Source organism: Manduca sexta, chromosome 13 (assembly GCF_014839805.1).
Source record: "Manduca sexta isolate Smith_Timp_Sample1 chromosome 13, JHU_Msex_v1.0, whole genome shotgun sequence".
Taxonomy (NCBI): domain Eukaryota; kingdom Metazoa; phylum Arthropoda; class Insecta; order Lepidoptera; family Sphingidae; genus Manduca; species Manduca sexta.
The window spans coordinates 3708723-3729088 of record NC_051127.1 but is presented as its reverse complement, the minus strand read 5'-3'; the positions used below and the strand labels follow the sequence as shown (position 1 = coordinate 3729088).

General features: G+C 34.2%; 2 protein-coding genes across 3 annotated transcripts; one reads left to right on the top strand and one right to left on the bottom strand.

Moving 5' to 3' along the window:
* Nucleotides 1–963: 963 nt before the first annotated feature.
* Nucleotides 964–14586, bottom strand: LOC115453135 (protein preli-like). Its single transcript, XM_030181788.2, has 6 exons — nt 14337–14586; nt 13787–13961; nt 11723–11830; nt 4064–4169; nt 3754–3903; nt 964–3315 (listed from the first exon to the last, which is right to left on the bottom strand). The coding sequence occupies exons 2-6, from the start codon at nt 13876–13878 to the stop codon at nt 3148–3150; spliced, it is 624 nt and encodes a 207-aa protein (XP_030037648.1). The 5' UTR covers nt 13879–13961; nt 14337–14586; the 3' UTR covers nt 964–3147.
* Nucleotides 14587–14954: 368 nt separating this feature from the next.
* On the top strand, nt 14955–19857 carry LOC115453116. 2 transcript variants are annotated; one of them, XM_037438080.1, is made up of 9 exons: nt 14955–15649; nt 16190–16369; nt 16825–17021; nt 17214–17344; nt 17534–17661; nt 17921–18161; nt 18458–18593; nt 19248–19332; nt 19649–19857. In XM_037438080.1, exons 1-9 carry the CDS (start codon nt 15092–15094, stop codon nt 19793–19795), a joined length of 1803 nt encoding a protein of 600 aa, XP_037293977.1. In that variant the 5' UTR covers nt 14955–15091; the 3' UTR covers nt 19796–19857. The 2 variants fall into 2 exon arrangements, with proteins under 2 accessions (XP_037293977.1, XP_030037624.2); XM_030181764.2 differs by having other exon boundaries at nt 14958–15649; nt 17211–17344; nt 19649–19854.
* Nucleotides 19858–20366: the final 509 nt, after the last annotated feature.

Sequence of the window (20366 nt, the reverse complement as noted above, 5' to 3'; positions counted from 1 at the left end):
TTAATTTTTATGAATCCCAATGAAATGAGTTTTTTTTTATTATGATGTCGAACATCCACGTAAACTGTAGAAACATATCACATTTACAATTTTTTAAACTGTGTAAGCAAAAGGACAAAATGAAAAATGTACACAAGATATATTTACCAGACGCTCGATTTTTAAACTTATTAGATTATTATTTCGTAAAATCAAATAAAATAAAACAAACATTGAGTAACATCAGACTATGTATTTATGTATATACAAAATTCTCTTCTAGAATTTAAATTTTCTTAAATCACCTAAAAACATATTATTAAATTCAACATTTTGAAGAACATAAAAATAATTTCAATTACATGATAGACTTTCTTATATACAATATTTAAGTGTAGAATTATGCGATATCTAACATACAGTAGAGTGATTTTATTTAAACAAACAATAAACACTAGTATTCCGGCAAAGCGTGACGCGAGAAAATGCTTGCAATGACCAGAAACAAAGGAACATCTATAAATCAACGTGTTCGAAATACGTATAGACAATGAAAAAGCATAAAAATGTATGCAAGCGAAAATTATTAAAAATATATTTTAACACAAATCTTCTGCCACTAATTATTGCGTTCTTTTTTACGTTTTTTCGCATGTTTTTGGTCATTTATTCGTAATACAATGCGTTACACACAACATACCCCACAGTTGGAATGCGGTAAAAGGTACAAGTAGCGATTTATGTGTATATGGGGAAACGGCAGTGAAGTAGAAGTATAGGCGATGGAATTTAAAAAAATATAATGCTGGATAGTAACTGCCATAGATTGCATATTATTCATGACACCAATGTTTAACTTTAAAGGTCTCATCTAAATGTATTCAAGACCTTAGAAAGAAAATTGGTGGAATTAGGCATTGGTTGATTCAAATGTTGTACTGTTATAACATTTTAAGAAGTCGCCTAAGATTAATTTTATGTCGATAAATAATCCATCGCGCATACACAAGAAAATGAATACAAAACCAAGAATCGAATCGATATTATTTGCGAATTCGATTAATCGATACAGTCGATATATTTATCATCTGGCTGACACGACCAGCGGCCATCTTAGTCTATTTGTTTATGACAACATTGTACTATTAATTAGCATTTGCATTATGCATAAGTGAAGCAATAAGTATTTACATTAATAACTTTGACGCAACGGCATCCTATTATACTTCCTTAGTACAATAATTATCGTTGTCACAGTGCTTCGACATTTAAAATAGCTTAACCAAATTTCTATACTAGTAAAATAATTAAAATTTACGCACAGGTAAGCCGAATATCTAAATGTTTACATTATTGGTGCATTATTAAACAATGGTTCAAAACAAATAAGCGATCAATTTACGATGTGATAAAAAATCAAACACTATATATGCTATTAATAAATCTTGAGAATTAGAAATAGATTTGTAATACTGAATAACATCGGAATTTATGATGTAGAAAATGAATAATAAGGCTTATAGCTAAAGCCAACATGTAGTTCGTATAACACGTTTCAATGATTTATTAATTTAATAATTTGTATATTATTATGTTGGAAATAATTAAGAATAGATATGGAGCAAACCACATTTAAAAGTAAACGCGTCCCTCCCAGCCAAAATCTTAACAAACATGGATACCGAGGAAATAAATGCAAAATTTAGTGCTACATGATCACTAAATACGTAAGATTTACAATACGTAATCATACTGAGAGAAAATTTTATGTCCAGTGAAGGAATAGAATACACAGAATGCCAGATAAGCAGAATTATTTTCTCTTGCTAATAATTTTAGAGGTTATGTTTCATCATGACGCACATGTCAAAATAAATTTATACAGGTTGCTCTCTTAAAACGGTATTTAAAAAAATATTAAATTATTTTTGCATTATTACTACATTCACCTGCCCTCACGGCTTGTTCCTTCACTGAGCATTAGGGCTAATTAGGGGTTCGAAATAGGGCCATTATTTTTTTTAGTATTACGATAGATTTTATTCTTTAGATAAAAGATATCTCTATAACTGGCATATACAATATATTCCTTAAAATACCTCTATGATAACGGTAACGCGGTGAATAAGTAAGATAAGACTGCAATATTTTCATCTATTTTCTTAATTTTTTTTATAGAATATTCCATGATGTAACACTTTGGTCAATAATGAATTGAAATAGAATTTATCTTTATATAAACTGATTAATGTCTCTTTTTTAATATTTGAATTTGTAAATAATTTTCATATACCTAATGGGAATATTTGTATAAACCATAAAGTCCGTTATTACTTTAATTTTGACCACACCTAAGTAAACATTGATTATCATAGAAATCACTATGACAATCTTGTGATCGTTTGTGATCTAAATATTTTTTTATTAAGATGGATATTATATAGTACATTGTAATCAAAGCCACTATGAGACAAAAACATTTATCCACGTCAAGTATGTATTCTAAAACTTTTAGGAAAGACAATATTTCACAAGAAAGTAACTTCGGTGTGGCCAAAATAGCATAAGTAGTTTTCAATAAATAGCGCATGGAAACAGTTCCAAAACCCATTTTACTTTCACATAAAATATTATCTTTGTTTAACACTTTCAAAGCGTCTCTCAGTCCATTAGAACTTCTTTCTGAATCTTTTGTTTTTATAGATCCCAAAACTATTTCTCATGGGGTATTTATTGAAAGGCGTGGCTATCTTTATATCACTATCACTGCCTTATCAGTTATGGCAAACTTTCTAGATAATCCACTGTATTGTTCGTGCAAATTACACTCAATTTACGATTCCAAACTCGATCACAGCATTATAAAATTTCACACTTTCCCAAATATACCTTCAATTCAACCAAGACCATCAATTTAGGCTTAAATTCTGGATTATGAATATGTATCTGTTTTGAAAGTCACTGTCGGATTGATTGATGTGGTTATCTTGTTTGTTACAGTAGGATGCGTCTGGCAAAATGACTTCAGTTTCTACGAAGCAGCTGATTCATATCTCAACATGGCAGTCATTTCACATAAACAGAATATGATGTAAAGTGGGCTGCATGTTCGGAACCTCGTGTGGACGTGGTGACCGCGCGGTGAGGCGGCGGTCAGTCGGCGGGTGGTTACGTGCGGTTGACGGAGGAGAGCACGTTGGCGGCGGCGCGGTCGGTGGCGGCGGCGGCGGCGGCGGCGGCGGAGCGCATCTCCTTCAGCGTGTGCGACACCGGCGCCAGCCCGTGCGACGCTTGCCGCTCGTACAGCGCGTGCAGCACGTGGTTGAAACCGCTCGCCTGCGGACACACAATGTATTGACATAGCTTTCAACTCTACACACACGCACACACACAACATCACGCATTTATCCCCAAAGGGGTGTGCCCAATTTTCGCCAAGTGTGTTCCGTCCCATAATGTGATAGGGGGCGAGCCTATCACCATATCGGGTACAAATTGCAGACTCCGAGTTGTTAGTGAGCAGAAAATTCCAAATATCTCTTTGCCCGACCCGGGATTCGAACTCAAGACATCATAGCTCTGTCATACCGCGCATGCAGTTCAACTACGCCACCGAGGCAGTCGTTATTATTACATCAAAATTATTTTAAAGAAATGACACCAAACTACCTCAACACCAATGTGTTTATCTACAAAGTGCTTAAAAATTAAAATACTTTGACACTAGACTTCGATAAAATTCGGACTATGAACAATTTCGTGACGAAAACTCACCATCTGCGTGCAATTCTTCTTGAACCTGTCGACTCCGAAGGCTCGTATGGCGCGCGAGAAGCCGAACACCTGCGAGTCGATCCACGCGGACCGCCTGGCCACGGTCTGGTGCGGCCCCGCCGACCTGTACTCCACGCGCTCCACTACACTCTGCAAGGGAGTGGAAAACAATCAATTGTATAACTCAGTCATAATCTGAAAGAACTTTATAACCAAAGTTTCAAGTTAGAATGAAAACATTAGATTGCATTTTGTTTTAGAACAATATTTGTTTTGTATAAGATTTTTGTAACAGGGTTTTCAAACTCACCATAACTTTAGTGTATCCCAAATTCCTTGTGTACGTGATGAGGACTTTTTGGTCGGGGTCCACGATGCTCTCTTCGATGATTTTCACTGATTTTGCGTTGAAGAACCTGCAAACAGAAGCATTATGTTGGTAAATTATCAAATTATTGATATGAGGTAGGTACGCAACGATAACAAATATTTGCCATTTTTTTGTAGAGTTTGTGAGAACTTTTAGCTCAATATAACTTTAAGTAATTTCAAGACTGGATTTTGCCTGAATAAATATGTGATATTCTGAATCAAAATCATATACAGGGTGTTACATAAAAAAGGTATTTATATTTTTTTGTTATATAAAAAAATGTAAGGAACATAACTACTGAAACACTCATTAGCGGGACTTGTCAAATACTGCAATGTCAGTTTTTTGTATTTTCCCAATTATTTTTCTTGGCAGCATCCCGACTGGCGCCAAGTTCATTTCACACCTACATGTTATTCCATTCGATTAATCACGCTATTCCTTATATTAGACTCTTCAAAAATTCATTTAATAAACGATCATAAATATTATATTGTGATTAGAGGACTTCAGGCGGATAAAATATAAAATCTCGTCTACAGATCTGTTAGATTTTTTATTCTTTTTATTTTACCTGACCAAGTAAAATAAAAGTTAAAATCTCATATTTTATCTATTGATAATTATCATTTCCGTGCTTATTCTACTGTCTAAAACTAAACGACCAGAAATGTGGAATGGGAACGCTGACACAAAATCAATATTTACCGGTAACCTGATCATATTGACATACTTTGAGAACGTTCGAAATTATCAGCGACTTTCGTAAACTTATTAAGATAAGCTGATAAGATATTTACGTAACGATCGGATTATAATCTGAAATAACATGGTACATTTTGGCAGCAGACGACTGTGCGTCATCGGTTTGGTTTCAGAATTTGTGAATATCTATTACTTTATTTATTACTCATTATAAGCCACATAAAGTCCACTGCTGAACATCGGCCTCCCCCTAAGATTTCCAGACCGGTCAAAAGCGGCATACAACCAACGTGTTCAGGTGGACGTCCAACGCTGCGCTTGCCGGTACGTGGTCTCCACTCGGAGAACTGTTTTGTCTCATGTCAGTTCTACTTGCCCTGCCCACTGCCACTTTAGCTTGCTAAACCGCTGGGCTATGTCGGTGACTTGTTCTTCTACGGATCTCTTCATTTCTGGTTTGATCGCGTAGAAAAACACCGAGCATTATAGCCCTTTGTCTGATAATATAAAATAAAATTCGCAATTCAGACATTCGTTCCAAATTCCACAACAGAGGGTTTCCCTCTGACATAAAAAATGCTAATCAACTCTTCAGCTCTACGATGTAATGGTGTACATACGTTTAATATATTTGAGGACTCCGGAGAGCATGACCACGGTTTCTGCCTCACTCGCCTGTTAGTTTCTTTATGAATACACTTTTTTTACGTATAACAAAATCAGAAAGTTCTTCATGTAGTTTCAACTATCTAGTTTCTACATTCCGACCCTTCTTTATCAGTTTAATTTTAATACTTTAAAAAGGCACTATCATCGGCATTACGCATATCATGACACATTTTGAAACTATTACATCATAAAAGTAATAAATCTAGTCATCCTGAATTAGCACCTAATATTAGCAAGTTATGATAAAACAGACAGACTTGCTTGTATCATACCCTTTCATTCTCAATAAATATAATGAGTACCAAGAACTTAACCAGTTGAGCTTGCACAGGGGATAAAATTACACAATACACATAGTACAAAAGCATAGTTTCAAAAATGAGCAGTATCTCAATTTCACATCCAACAATCGAAACCTTAAAGAATGGATTATCATAGAAAAGAACCTAACTTCTTTACAGTAGTTCCGCAGACATTTTGGCAGGTACACTACCACTAAGGTGTGGTGCACCACCCGCTGAACGATAACAGCTATCAGCCGGCTTACTGATAGCGCTATCGACGTCAACAGACGCGTGGGTATTTGTTTACATTTCAAATTAAACTATTATCACCACAAACGTTTTATTTTTTTATTCTATTAACCAGTGGTAAAGAGTTATAACTCAATTGTTGCCGGCTTCTCTTTAATTATAATTTATGTAAAATGTAATCATGATTACAACTATTTTCAGACGGCATTGATTCATATTAGTACTTAATATATATAACCCTTGCCACTAATATTTACGTTTTAGTTAACAACTTTATATCGCACAGTATATATAGTATATAAATATATACAATAACATAATACTTGGTTTTTCAAATGTATTCCCGATATAATAGCTTACTGTGGAATTAATTGTACGGGATAAAAAGTAGCCTGTACGTCTAGGATTTAAGCTATCTGTGTGCCAAATTCCATCCAAATCAATTCAGCGATCTCTGTGTTTACCTTGTAACACGCAAACACTTTCGCATACTTTTGCATTAAATAATGTAAAGTAACAAAAAAGGTAGTAACATCAGCCCTAATAATTACATAGTTTATATGTATCATTACATACTGCATGACATTGCTCTGCACACATTACGTATTAAATGTCATAACACCCTTAGCATTATGTATTTACTAGCCAGTTACAGATATGTAAACAAATTGTCCACTTATCAATTACCTATGGGTATTGCATTTAACTCTTAGACTATAATCCTATCAGAAGCATAACTATCGTAGGGCTATGCAGTCCAGTAACCCCCCGACCGCTCCCCCTCAACCTTTTTAGGTTACTCTGTGAAAAATAAAAAGTCGTTACACAAACTAGGGGTTTTTTTTTATATTTAGAAATGTAGAAGTATTATTTAAATACTAACATGGGTACATTTCAAAAAAAATATTTGTGGCAAACCAAATTCGACATGGTCGAGCTAGTACTCAATGAACGCACAAACAAATACATGCTCATACAAGCAGCCAACCCGCCTCAGTAATTGATAGATTGCCTCGTAATTGCCATGGACGCTTGCATGATGCATCGTGGCTTGTTTAGGTTGAATCGTTCAATATGCTCTCGCTGCTGCTATTTCGAGCTGAGATTCACTTTGTTTATGTTTGTTTATGATGAGTTTAGTATCACAATATAAACGTGGATCATATTATCAAGGTAATAATACTAGTTATTTTAAAGCGAGATTTAGACTAACAATAAAACTTGCAGAAGTCATCATACGCAAGCGAAGTACTTTATTATCAAACTGGATAAATTTTCGTAGACCCCCGCTAAGAATTGTGGACCGCCATATTTTGATCACGCCAACGTAGACCCACGACAATCCTCCCCTGGACCCTGGAGGTAATCATCAAAGACAAGCTCATTTCTGCAAATTTTGAATTATTGCCGCTAGTACAAGCGGAAATTTTGGGCAATATAGCACTATATTGCTGCGAAAAGTTACTAGTCTAAACTTAGCTTAAGGAAAAATAATGTTGGCCTTGGGCGATACCGTTTTATAGTTCTTCGGCCAATAGACTTACAGAAAAGTGACTACAGTCACTTTATCTCCAGGGTGGTCTTATCCATTTTGTAGGGATTTTGCTCAGTGCATTGTCCGTAGATATCTATGTTATACTTGAACTGAAGTTCAGTTCTATGTACACTAAATATAATATCATTCATCGAAAGGACATCCGAGATATTTGTGCCGGCCTGTGCTAGACAACTATGAATCATATTGTACAAAACATTAAAAACCACTTTACATCTTTGACATAAGTTTGAAATTATAAAAATTTGCAATTCAATAAACGTCATTATTATTGTTGTAAATAGAGCCATTAAAATAAGTATTCTTTCGTGAGAATAATAAAATTATGAGTCATGATTAATGCGCAGTAATTTGTAGATACAAGTATATTACAGAGCATTAAGAGGTTTAATCATAAATGTACATGTACATATTTTTTATTGGTAGGTAAAGCACACAAACATAAATGCAGTTTAGTTCCAGGCGAATGTCAACCAAAAATATTATTTATTCGATGTTCGTCACACCCTGTAGACTATCGGCGATTTATAAACCAGATCCCATTAGAATTGTAAATCTTTCGCATTAGAATAGCACTTAAATAATTAAAGATATCATGTCTATATTATCTCTTTTTATATTCTTTAACAACTACGAATGTGCGCATGTCCCCAGTCTCCCCTTCATAGTTCAGATATCTACGTGCTTGATCACGCTCATATTTAATTTGTTACGAAGCTTATGATAGCATGGAACATTCCAGATTGTTAAATAATTTTGTAACTATTTTTTTTCACAAAATGAATAATAATGATGAGGTGAGAAATCTTGCCATAATAGCTAATGTTTTTTTATTACAAGGTCGGCGTGCGAGCTCGTTTATTAACGCGCAACGTAATCTTATTCTTCTATGTAGAGAGGTCAATTCTGTACATGAAATATATTTCCAAAATAACTATCAGGGGGTGATTAGGGATCGATACTGATCCAAAAAATGCAATTAGTAAAATTTTTGTCTGTCTGTCTGTCTGTCTGTCTGTCTGTATAACCGTTATAGAAACAAAAACTACTCGACAGATTTTAACGAAACTTGGTACAATTATTTGTCATACTCCTGTGGTGGTTATAGTATACTTTTCATCGCGCTACAATGTTGGGAAAACGGGAGAAGTTACTCCATTTTTTAAGCTTCCGTCGCGTGTGCAACCTTAATGGTTAAAGCTACACAGAAATCGTGTATGACGGAAACGTTCTCCTTAAACTTATGTAAAAAATATCCCACGACAGCATATGTCTATCTTTTATGGTTGACTCACAATTACACGTGTAACTGCCGATAACTTAGCAGTTCGAAGCTTTCTCATTATATTGGTCTACTATTACGTTTATAACACTCTCAGTCATCCCTAATTAAAAAAATTAACATTATTAAATATTCCATAAAAAAGAATCATAGAAATCGGTATAGAAACACCAAAGTTATACATGAAATACGCTAATAATGAGCCATCACGCGTGAATACTGAAACATGTTATAAGGATTATTTTTGTATATATATAAGGTCACGAACGCACAGGCAGGCGGCTTGCTTGGCACCTAGAGGCTAGCGAATCACCTAGCGAGTAGCTTCGTAAAACGAACATTCTCGAACGTTCGCGACCGGCTCCATTTTTGAAGTCCGAAATCCACGCGGGCGAAGCTGCGAGCGGAAGCTAGTAGTAAATAATAAGTACCAAACATGGCCTTTTCTTATAAACGTGAAGATGATAATAAAATAATTAATTTATTTTTGAAAATCGTATTTTTTTCGGTATATGTTACTTTACTATGTATAAGTTAAATACCCTTTATTTGCATATGTATCAGCCACAATACCTTATAGCTTTGTTTGTGTATAATTGTATATGTCCTTATGTGTGCTGTTGTTAAACCTTTAAACACATAATAAAAAAGATGGTACGCGTGATATTAGACACCTTATATATTTTTATACAAAATTACTAACTTTACAAGGTGTGCTGAACATAATATTTATCTAATATATTATCGTAAACTGTTAGCATACGCGTTCAACGAGCCTTAATGATTCGTGAAGGCGTAACACCCAATTTTCCATTCACAATTAACTGAAACACGCAAACAACCTGCTTGCTAATCGATCAAAATTATAAACATGATTAACTTGCTTTGTTATTGTTTTCAAACTGACAAAGCATTCTGGACTTTGTAAACGGCGATTTTCCGTAAACATAACGCTGTAAATGTGCTAAAAATATCGTTTTATAACTGCAGTTTAATACATGTATCAAATACGGAGGACTGACACCTTAATATTTGTTTTCCTCGTGAAGTTCGCAATCAGTTCTGGATTACTTGGACAGTGGGAATAGGGGACCGGCCTATGCTTGATTTTGTACATTATTCTATATGTAATGGTTAATAATACGAAAAAGAAGCACTCCTGCGAAAACTGCATAAAAATTGGTTAAAAAATGAGCGAGTAATTCATATTTAAAATATTGTAATGTGTAGAAGTGGGCGCGATGTGGGAATATCGCTTCATCTCTTTCTTTCGCACGCGTCGTAATTCCCGCTGACGTCACACGTGGGTATTTCGTCTCTTTTCTGTTTCTTGTTAATTACCCCTTCCACCGAAATTAAAAGACTTATAACTTGTTGATTTTTTACCGGATTTTAATAATTCTGTGTTATAATTTATATTATGTAAATATTTGAAATTAGTAAAAAACAAAAATGAGTCCGGTACCCTATTGTAATAGGCTATAGTGATATTACAATTAGGTTCAAAATTAGCAAAGGCTTAAAAAAACAATGACATCAATACCGTTCTCAAGTTTGTGTAGAATGCGATTTGAGATAAACAACTCTGAAAATGTGCTAAAAATAAAACCTGACTGATGGATACGTTTCGCAATAGGTTGCACATATATACACAGACACGAAAAAACATGTAAACATTTTAAACACACATTAGCAACTGCCTGTATGTACCATAATAGAGATCAATCAATCTATACAATTTTGATATTATATAAATAACACAGATATACATCACATACTTCATGGGTATTCTATCCTTTAATATAAATACTAAATAAAATACCAATCATAATTATTGTGTCATTAAGACCTATGATTTGGCATGCTGTCAAGACATATGACATTTGAACATTATGTAACATTAATAAACTGAAAACAAACTTCATAATATGTCATTATCCAACAACTCCATTAAAATGTAATTAAGCTTGATTGAAAACAATTATAAGATTAGATTAATAAAAGACAGTTTTATAAAACTAAGTAAACAAGTCTAACATTGGCGTAGGGTCTATATTAGCCTATTTCCGCCGACTTCTCCTTTATGCATATTAGTATATATATGTTGTTATCCCTTTCAAAAAACGTCAGTTTTCGCCTTGGAAGTGTAATAAAAGTATATTAACAGAAACCTAGTGATATTACATATAAGTAGGTATTAGATTTTACTAGATGTTAAAGCAATCACAAAATCAATATGTGCAATTACCTTTTCTCGACTATAGTTAGTCATGAGTGGAATTGCAATTATGAATTCAAAGAGTATAAAATGATATAGGGTATATTATATAGTGGGCAAACTTTCCACCTTCATAGCAGTTTCAAGTAAAATTTAATGTATTTAAAAAGGGGGAATTCAGGAATCCCCTGTCTCCTCTATACTGCAGTAAATATAAGTTTTTAATATGTATATAGGTAAATAAATAACAATCAGAAAGCTATCTTGTACATGTAAATAAAAATAAATCTGGTAGTTTATAATCACCATTCTTTACTGCAAATAAATTAATTATTAAGCAAGTTTTCATTTAGCGAGATTTTTTTTATAATGAAGTGACAAAAATGTGTAGCTTGGAATCATTTTAATTATTAAGAATAATTTTCGAACTCTCCATTTATGTGATAAATAAAAAAATTGTTGTGGCAGAGGAATTCGTAAAAATAACTTCATGCATTTGTCCAAAGACTTGGTATAGGTAACTACCCAGAATTTTGATATTTTTCACTAAGTAGCTGTCAATTTTGGCAATTATTCACTCATGGGAAAGGGAAATAAAAGAAAATGACATTGGTGATTATTTTTAAATACGCACCTCTCCCCCCATTTTGGCACTCTGTTTGTTTTCGTTAGAACTCTTTTTGTGTGAAGGCAGCCGTCTTTGATTTGTCTGCTCCAAGTGTCTTCAGACAGGACATGGGTGCTAAAAATTAATAAAAATATTGTTTTTAGTTAAATAAAACTAGTTTATATATGCACTTAATGCTTTTCACATTCTGTACTAGACATCTTACATTCACAGACACAGAAAACGTAAAAGTATAAATTTTGATCCAATAAGAAGTAAATATGCATGAAAAATTTACAACTCCTTTTTAGTATTACATATCCATTGTAAAAGAAATGGAATTAATATTTATTTATACACTATACTTTTAACACATTTTATACTTTACTTTTATAAATATTAAAGACATATCAATTCTAACACAAAGAATTATTAAAGTCTAGTAAAAAATCTACAAATTATAAACCTTTAAATTTCAGTAGAAGAAGTAAAGGAATATAGCAATGAAAAAGTAAAAGGACTTCTTTTTATATTAAAATTTATTTAATAAGCAAAAATAATGATAACTCCTGAATTCATCTATTCTCTTGCCAATGAATCTATATATATAAAAATGAATTGCTGTTCGTTAGTCTCGCTAAAACTCGAGAACGGCTGAACGGATTTATCTTATCTTGGTCTTGAATTATTCGTGGAGGTCTAGGGAAGGTTTAAAAGGTGAGAAAAATTCGAATAATTGCCGGGAAAATCCTCAAAACAGCATTTTTCTATTTCCCATACAAACGTTTTCTAACTAATATGTAGAGTCAATTTGAGCTTTATTGCTATTGTATAAAGTTCACTGTTGTCTAAGCAATGTAGGTGTGTTCCTAACATCAAAGCAGTGTGCGTTGGAGCACAGAATATAATAATGTAATGTCGCGTTCTGAAACTCAACAAAAAGTGATATCGCCGGACCCGACTAAATTGAACAGTCACAAAATTTAATATATCATTAGTTATTTGGTTGGCTTCACGATATTATTTCTTTTGTTTTACTTTAAAATGCATGTTTTCGTTATAGACAATTTTTGAGCTACTTTTGCATATCTATACTTATAATAAACTGTAGAGAGGTCAATTCTGTACATGAAATATATTTCCAAAATAACTGGGGGTGATTAGGGATCGATACTGATGCCAAAAATGCAATTAGTAAAATTTTTGTCTGTCTGTCTGTATAACCGTTATAGAAACAAAAACTACTCGACGGATTTCAACTTAACTTGGTACAATTATTTTTCATACTCTTGAGCTGGTTATAGTATACTTTTCATCACGCTACAATTAATAGGAGCGTAGCAGTGATGTAAAATGTTGGGAAAACGGGAGAAGTTACTCCATTTTTTAAGCTTACGTCATTTCGTGTGCAACCTTAATGGTTAAAAGTTCCTTCGATTTCACCAGGATCCCATCATCAGAACCTGACCGGACAATCGGACCACCTGCATACCACCATAAATTAAAAAAACATCCCGACAAATTGAGCACCTTCTCCATTTTTGAAACCCGAAATCCACGCGGGCGAAGCTGCGGGTAGAAGCTAGTATATTAACCCGTCATGACTTGTCAAAATTTTCGCGTGTGACGGAAAAATAACCTTATTATGTAGTATATAAGGTTATAATCCCGTGACACACGCAAATGTCATGTAGCTGTCTTGGCTCGCCGGCGAGCCACGAGAGACCAAGAGTTAATATAATGGAATTAAAGAATCTGTGCATGTTTTCAATGTTATCATGTACTCAGGTGTCAGATAATAACAAATAAAACAAATACTTTCTAAATATGACACATTTGTTATTCATTTGTTCAGTGAACTTTGGCCCCAGGCTATGATATAGATAAAACATTAAAAAAAATACAAGGCTGTATGGTTTCTTTAAAAATACAAGTAATTGAACCATGACTTAGGACACCTAAAATAATGTATTTTTTTTTATAGATATTCCTTATTTACTTGTGAGATTTAAAACATGTGGAAGTTTTCTATGTTTGAATCTATTGAACTAACTTTGTTAATCTTAATAAAATATGTGAGTAACTACTAACCTCTGAGGATTAGGGTACCTCTTCCAGTACCCGCGCACCACCTGATCCCAGCTGAAGTTGAATGTCGAAGTATTCTCATAATAACGCGCCATTTTTACACTTTTTTTTGGTCACAATTTTTCTTATTGGAATGAATGTAAACAATGTTTCAAAATAACACCATTTCTCGCCAACACTGCGAACGAAAACACGGGTCCAGTCAGCACGTGTTGAATTCGTAAATAAATAGTAGAGATACCCTATCGTATTACATAAAACGATCAATGTAGGTCACAGGCCGCGATGGAATGTTTGGGCGGTTGGGCCGACTGAGCGCACCCACAAAGGCTTTGTGATCATCGTCACGTATGTGAACACGCTCCCGCACACAATAAAAGGTCGTCTCATAAGTTAAATATGCAGCGGCAGTACACTCACTCCGCGGAAATAACGCCGAATAACCTCAAACGTGACTTAAGTCGGCGAAAATACTAATACATTCAAAAATCACGGCTCACGGTCACGTTCTATACGATATTATCGACAATATACAAATAACAAGTTTACTTACCACTTCGCCGGAGTCAATTCTTGTTCACGATTTTAGTTACAGACTCGTATCGGGAACTACGATGCGTCCTCCGCCACAGTTCCCGATAACTATTTTGAACGAACGAAGCGAGAAACTGTCGTGAAACTCATGTTATCATTCATATTTTCAGGTGTTTTTGATAATAATTTTGATAACTATTGACAGAATAATCGAGAGTCCATTGGTGGTTGACAAGACAACTGTCAGGTTATGCAGGTCCAATCATAGACATTGTGTAGTGACGTCAAACCAAATGCGGATGTTTTGAATTCCTTTCAATGTCATACGTGACAAATAAACATAAATTATTATATTACTATTATAATTAATATAGATTTCTTTAAAGGAAAAACACATTGTAACTGCATACTTTAACACATGAACTCAATACTGATGTTAGGCAATTATACGAAAACATTGTAGTTATACCTATAAATATTATTGTAAAATCGATATGTCGAAATGTATATACTCGATACAAAGCTATTATAATTGTTTTGTCTATGGTACACAATATTGTGCGGCAGATTTGATTACGGACTATGGAGTTGAACGATATTGTACCACGGCTCACGGGTACGTACCTATCTATATTGAACAAACTTTTTAACCAAAGAGCATTTAATAAGATAGAGGCCGTTTAACATTAACTTTGACATTGACCTATTTAATATATAATGCAATGATATAAATACAAATTGCAACTTTATACTAAAAAAAACTTAATTTACAAAATGGATGTTTATAAAGATTTTTTTCTCCGAATCCGACGATTATCTCTTGAAGACCCGTGCATACTTATTCATGATAGTATTTGGCCTAAATTAAAAGAATTCGTGCAGCTCTTAATTAATGTAACCCTGGAAGATGGAACGTACCACATATACGTTGGTAAAATAAAAAGAATCCTTTCTAGTTTCCATATATATTTTAAAGTGACAATGGACGCAGTGTTGAAAGAATCAGATAGATGTAGCAAGGTTTTAAACAAAGACGAATTGTTGGATCTAATGGAAAATACAATGCATATACATGAAACTAACCAGATTAATTTCGGGAAAGATTTTTTGCCGGTAAACTCGCGCGAAGAACGTGAGGCTTACGAGGAAATAGAAGCAAAGTACCATGCGTACATGGAAAAGTTACATGAAATAAAAGCTGGAATAAATAAATTCGATAAACAATTCAAAGTCGATGACTTTTGTAAAAATCATTTTAAAATTACGGTGAATAAAACGAGTCGCTTATTTAATTACACACAATCATATCTCGCAGTGATGTTGGCAGATCGTGTAAGTTCAATTTTATTTTGCATAAATGTTGCCCGTTCTGTAAGTTTGTCCTCTTGGTTGTTTTTAACATGTTTTTTCAGTATTCCCAAGACCAGTCGATGCTCTAAACAAAATAACATTTAGTTTACAATACAATACTAATATTATAAAGCTGACACTTTTATTGGCGCCCAACGTGGAACGCGCACATAGATACGATGTTGAGATTAACAGTATCTTAAGCTAACAGTAGCAATTCTACTAATATTATAAATATTCAAACATTTGCGTTGATAAGACGTTTGTAAGTAAATGCTTAATCCGAAATTGACTTGTCTCTGTAGACAATAATATTATCAATATGATGCTATTATTGTACTAGAATAGTGCAAATTGTTAACAATATTTTCTGTCTATATTTTATAATGAGTCTACTACTTCACTTTACCTTTTCCTCCCGTGGCAGTTAGTTCACTTTAAGAAATGTTAAATTATAATAAACTTTAGTAAATGTCTAGTTTCGATACAAGTTAAAAAAGTAAACAGTCTTTTTTGTCTTAGCTGGAACAAATCTGCGTAAGTATTGAAGAGATATTACTGCGCATGCGCAACAACCTGCAACGAGAAACTGAGGCGGCCAACGAGTACCAGAACAAGTTGCTGCACGAGTTGTACGATAAGAATAAAGAACAATTAGCCATTAGTAGGCGATATAGAAAGTGTTCTGTCGATGGCGCTGAAGTAAGTAGTTTTTAATGAACTTAACTTCCTACTAGATTTTTTTGCTACAGCATTAACTTAAGATCATGCTGTTTAAGTATATGTATAAAAGCACGACAACTTGGTGCCTCTGGCGCTGTCTGAACAGATGAAAATTGGAGAGTAAATTTTTTTAGATGCGTTAGTAGCAATAGCTAAGATAGCGACGCATATTTTATTCACGACAGTTTTTATTAGTGGTGTAGTCAAAGGACCTAGGGTACCTGGTTTCGAAAAACCAGGTCAGGCGACACTTTTTTTGGAATTTTTAACATAGTTTGCTCAGGGCTGGACATCCGAGAGGTTGAAGTTTGGTATGCGGTCGGTCATAATAATTCCAAATTCTTTCCGTACATATTTGTACCCTGCTTACATTACAATTGTAGGCTATGTGAAAAAAGCAAACAATAAAAGTAACGAGTAGGTATTGGTATTAGGTTGGCCGCAGCATCGAAATATTACGAGAGAAGATAGAGAACTGCGAATCGACCACGCATCTTTCTCGCTTGAAGGAGGAGGTCGACTACTGGACTCTGAAAGTTCGGGAGTTCCACGAGATCGCAGACGTGATCAAAAAACTGAAACATGAGCAGGAAAACTGCGCTAAGCAAGAGGGCATTTTTAATAAGATGGAGTGAGTTGGTATTAGTGTTTTTGGAAATATCTCTTGTTATTCGCAGAAAGTAAAGAAATGGAGACCGGTAAGCGATAGGGCCGTAGGTTAAAATTTTCAAATGTGCAAAACACGAAGTTTCAGGTTCTGTCTAGTATGTACTGCCTAAACTCTTAGACATTGTTTAAAGACCATTTATATATTTTTAAGAAGCACCGAACTGCCTGGCTGTAAGCTAGCCGCTTGGAACTTCATTGGCAGTACCTTCAGATGTCAGCAGATCTACCTGAGGGAGAAATTTATTAAAGCATGCCGAAGTTTGTTCACTTATTTCACTTGCAAAGGTTAGTGTAACAATTTAAATGGCCGCGAGGTATAAAGACATAAAATACTCATCATATTGTACATTTTTGTTAAAATCCTGACGAATATAAATTACGGTAACAAATATCCTGATGATCCTAGGCAGCGTCTAAGATTCACCAGCAATTAATGTACTTAAAACTTAAGTACAACAGTATTTGTCGATTCAGGTTCTGACAGAATTTGCTATATGGACAACGTGGGACGTTACTACGTGGACGACTACAACCATCAAGTGTATCCTGTTGACTATGCGCTGAAAATATATCATTTGAACTGCAATGGAGAATTTCGAGAAGTAAGTCTGTTCAAAAGATTATATTAGGCTAATATGGGATCGGACTTACATTCGTTTGCAAAGGTAAGAGTGTATCAAAACAAATTTTATATTTAGAGATATAAAATTGTTATAAAAACAGTGAAAACACAATTTTTATTTTGATACAAAAGCTCCACTTCTGCACTTCAAAGAAATACTTACATGGCCTCGATATTTTTTTGGCCTATCGTAACATACTTGGCATCATACTATCGTTGAATGTTTTTTCCTTCACTAGTGCCCAGAAACCGACATCTACTACTTCGACGAATCAGGCAGACACATATACAAAGACGGAGAGAAAATATACCAATGTGCACCTTGCACAAGCCATTACAAGCTGGCCGACAACCACCTATTAACTAAGGTGACGCAGGACTGCGGTCATTCTGAGAAGATGAACGAGGCTTGTCGGTTGGATATACGCGATCCCACTGTTGTCGAGCTTCTGCCTACGACCATTACTAAGGATATAAAGAGTTGGTTTTCTTTGAGATGATTTTTATGCTTTATGGTTTTGTAGGCCCCAGAAAATAGTGCAGTTTAAAAATCTGCCAATGCAGACAAGGACCCTACTAAAACTAGAGCCGTAGTTTCATTAAGATCCTTTAGTCTAGTCATCTCTATTGATCTTTACAGTTACTCTAGCTCATCTTATTTTTAATTAATGTATGTACGAGATAATCTTTCTAGATCAATTCCTCTCCTAATAATAACAAAAATAATTATTTTAATTGTACTATCTCACAAATAACTTATACGTTATCTCTTTCAGAGAGTCTGAGCTCAGATGTTGTAAAATACCTGTGGGACAGTTTCGGTGGGCTACTCCCTGACGCGTTACATGACGTAGCCATGGCCAAACCCAACAATCCCATACACATTCTTGCACACAAACTATTGTGGCATAAGTGAGTGAATTTTAACTTATCCCAGATGTGAAGTAGGTGTTACACTATTGCTTTTGTTCGGTCAGCAAGATTGTCTGATGTACCAACTTTAATTTACATTATTGTTCTGCAATAAGATAGGTTTTAAAAATATTAAACAGTAATTAAGATGTGTGTGCCAGCCTATGCAATGGAGATTTCGTTATATTGATAGCCACTTATATGATGATAGTTATATTTGATTATGAGTAAACTGTTCAATGGATTTTGTTGCCATGCCATGCCAAAATGGTGCCATTGTGTAACAGTTTGAAGTAAAACATATTGTTAGACTTACTATAACTATTATTACTACTACTATAACTAATAACTACTATACTATAATATTTATGTTCAACATAACAAAATTCACACAATTGACATATGCACACACACACTCACACACCTACGAACAAACACACACATACACACACATACACGCACACACACACGTACGCACCTACAATTTATCTTTTTAAACTTAGCTTTGGAAGAGCGTAGTCTTCTAACACAGGCATTCTTATGCCTAAAAGGAGGCTACCACACCTAGATAATAAGAAAAATCTGTAAAAGTAAATAAAGATATTTTTATTTTATTTTTATTTTTTAGACTAATGCACATGCACCTTTTGACAGATACGGAAGAACTACCAACGAAGTTAAAAAGAAATCGGAGAAAGCACGTGCATACAGAGAAAATATATTCAAGGAACGCCGAGAGGTTAGTTGTTACTACCAATGTAGTATACACTGATTATTCTATTCTCTTTATGGCATTAACTAGCTTTAGCTCTCGGCATCGCCCGCGTGAAGGAGTTTTCCGGGATAAAAGTTCCGCTATTATATTTACCCGGAAAGGAATGTAGCCTATAACTTTCCCAAGGTCTTAAATTATCTCCATACCTAATTTCATAAAAATCCTTTCAGTAGATTTTGAGAACATCGATAACATACAGACACGACAGAAAAGTGTGTTTTATAATATTATGTATAGATAAAAAATTTGAAAGTGTTACCATTGTTATTTATTGTCACAGAAAGCAGCAGCGCAGAGTAGGTTGTGGAAATCAAAACAGGTGAAGCGGCGTAAGCCCGAAGAGTCGGACGACGCTCAGGACTTGGCGGTATACTCTGCACAAGTGGCACAGCACGACTTCATCAACTCGCTGAACTATTACAATTAATTCTATATTTTAGGATAAATTCTAAAACAATATTTGACTGCTTTTCTATAGGAATATTTTTGAATAAATGATTTTTAACTTGATTTGGTCCTTCAAGCTCGAACATGGTATAAATAATAAGTAACAAAGAAAAATATTTCAAAACACGTGTTGCATATTATAAATATTTATTTCATGTAACCTATACTACGCTACTCCCAATTTATGGATGTGTAGATAATTCTGAATTTTTAAAATATCTCTTATCGAGACTATATAAACTTTGATATTACATGTATATTACACATTGATTTTTACTAACTGTACACAGAAATACAAGCGTCGTATTGTCTATGCGAAGTTGTTCTAAGTACACCGGCTGTTGCCTCTATGTGTCCACAAAAAGCAGGGGAACTACCGAAATAAGAGAAAAATGTTGATAGGAGGCCTTGTACGGGTGTCCAAATAAATATTAAAATAAAATTACTTCTTAAATCTTAACGTTTAACTTTAGCCGTTGTTGCTGTTAAGTTCGGGAGGTTATGACATGATAATCAGTACACAAAATGTATTTTATTATGTCCGATATTTG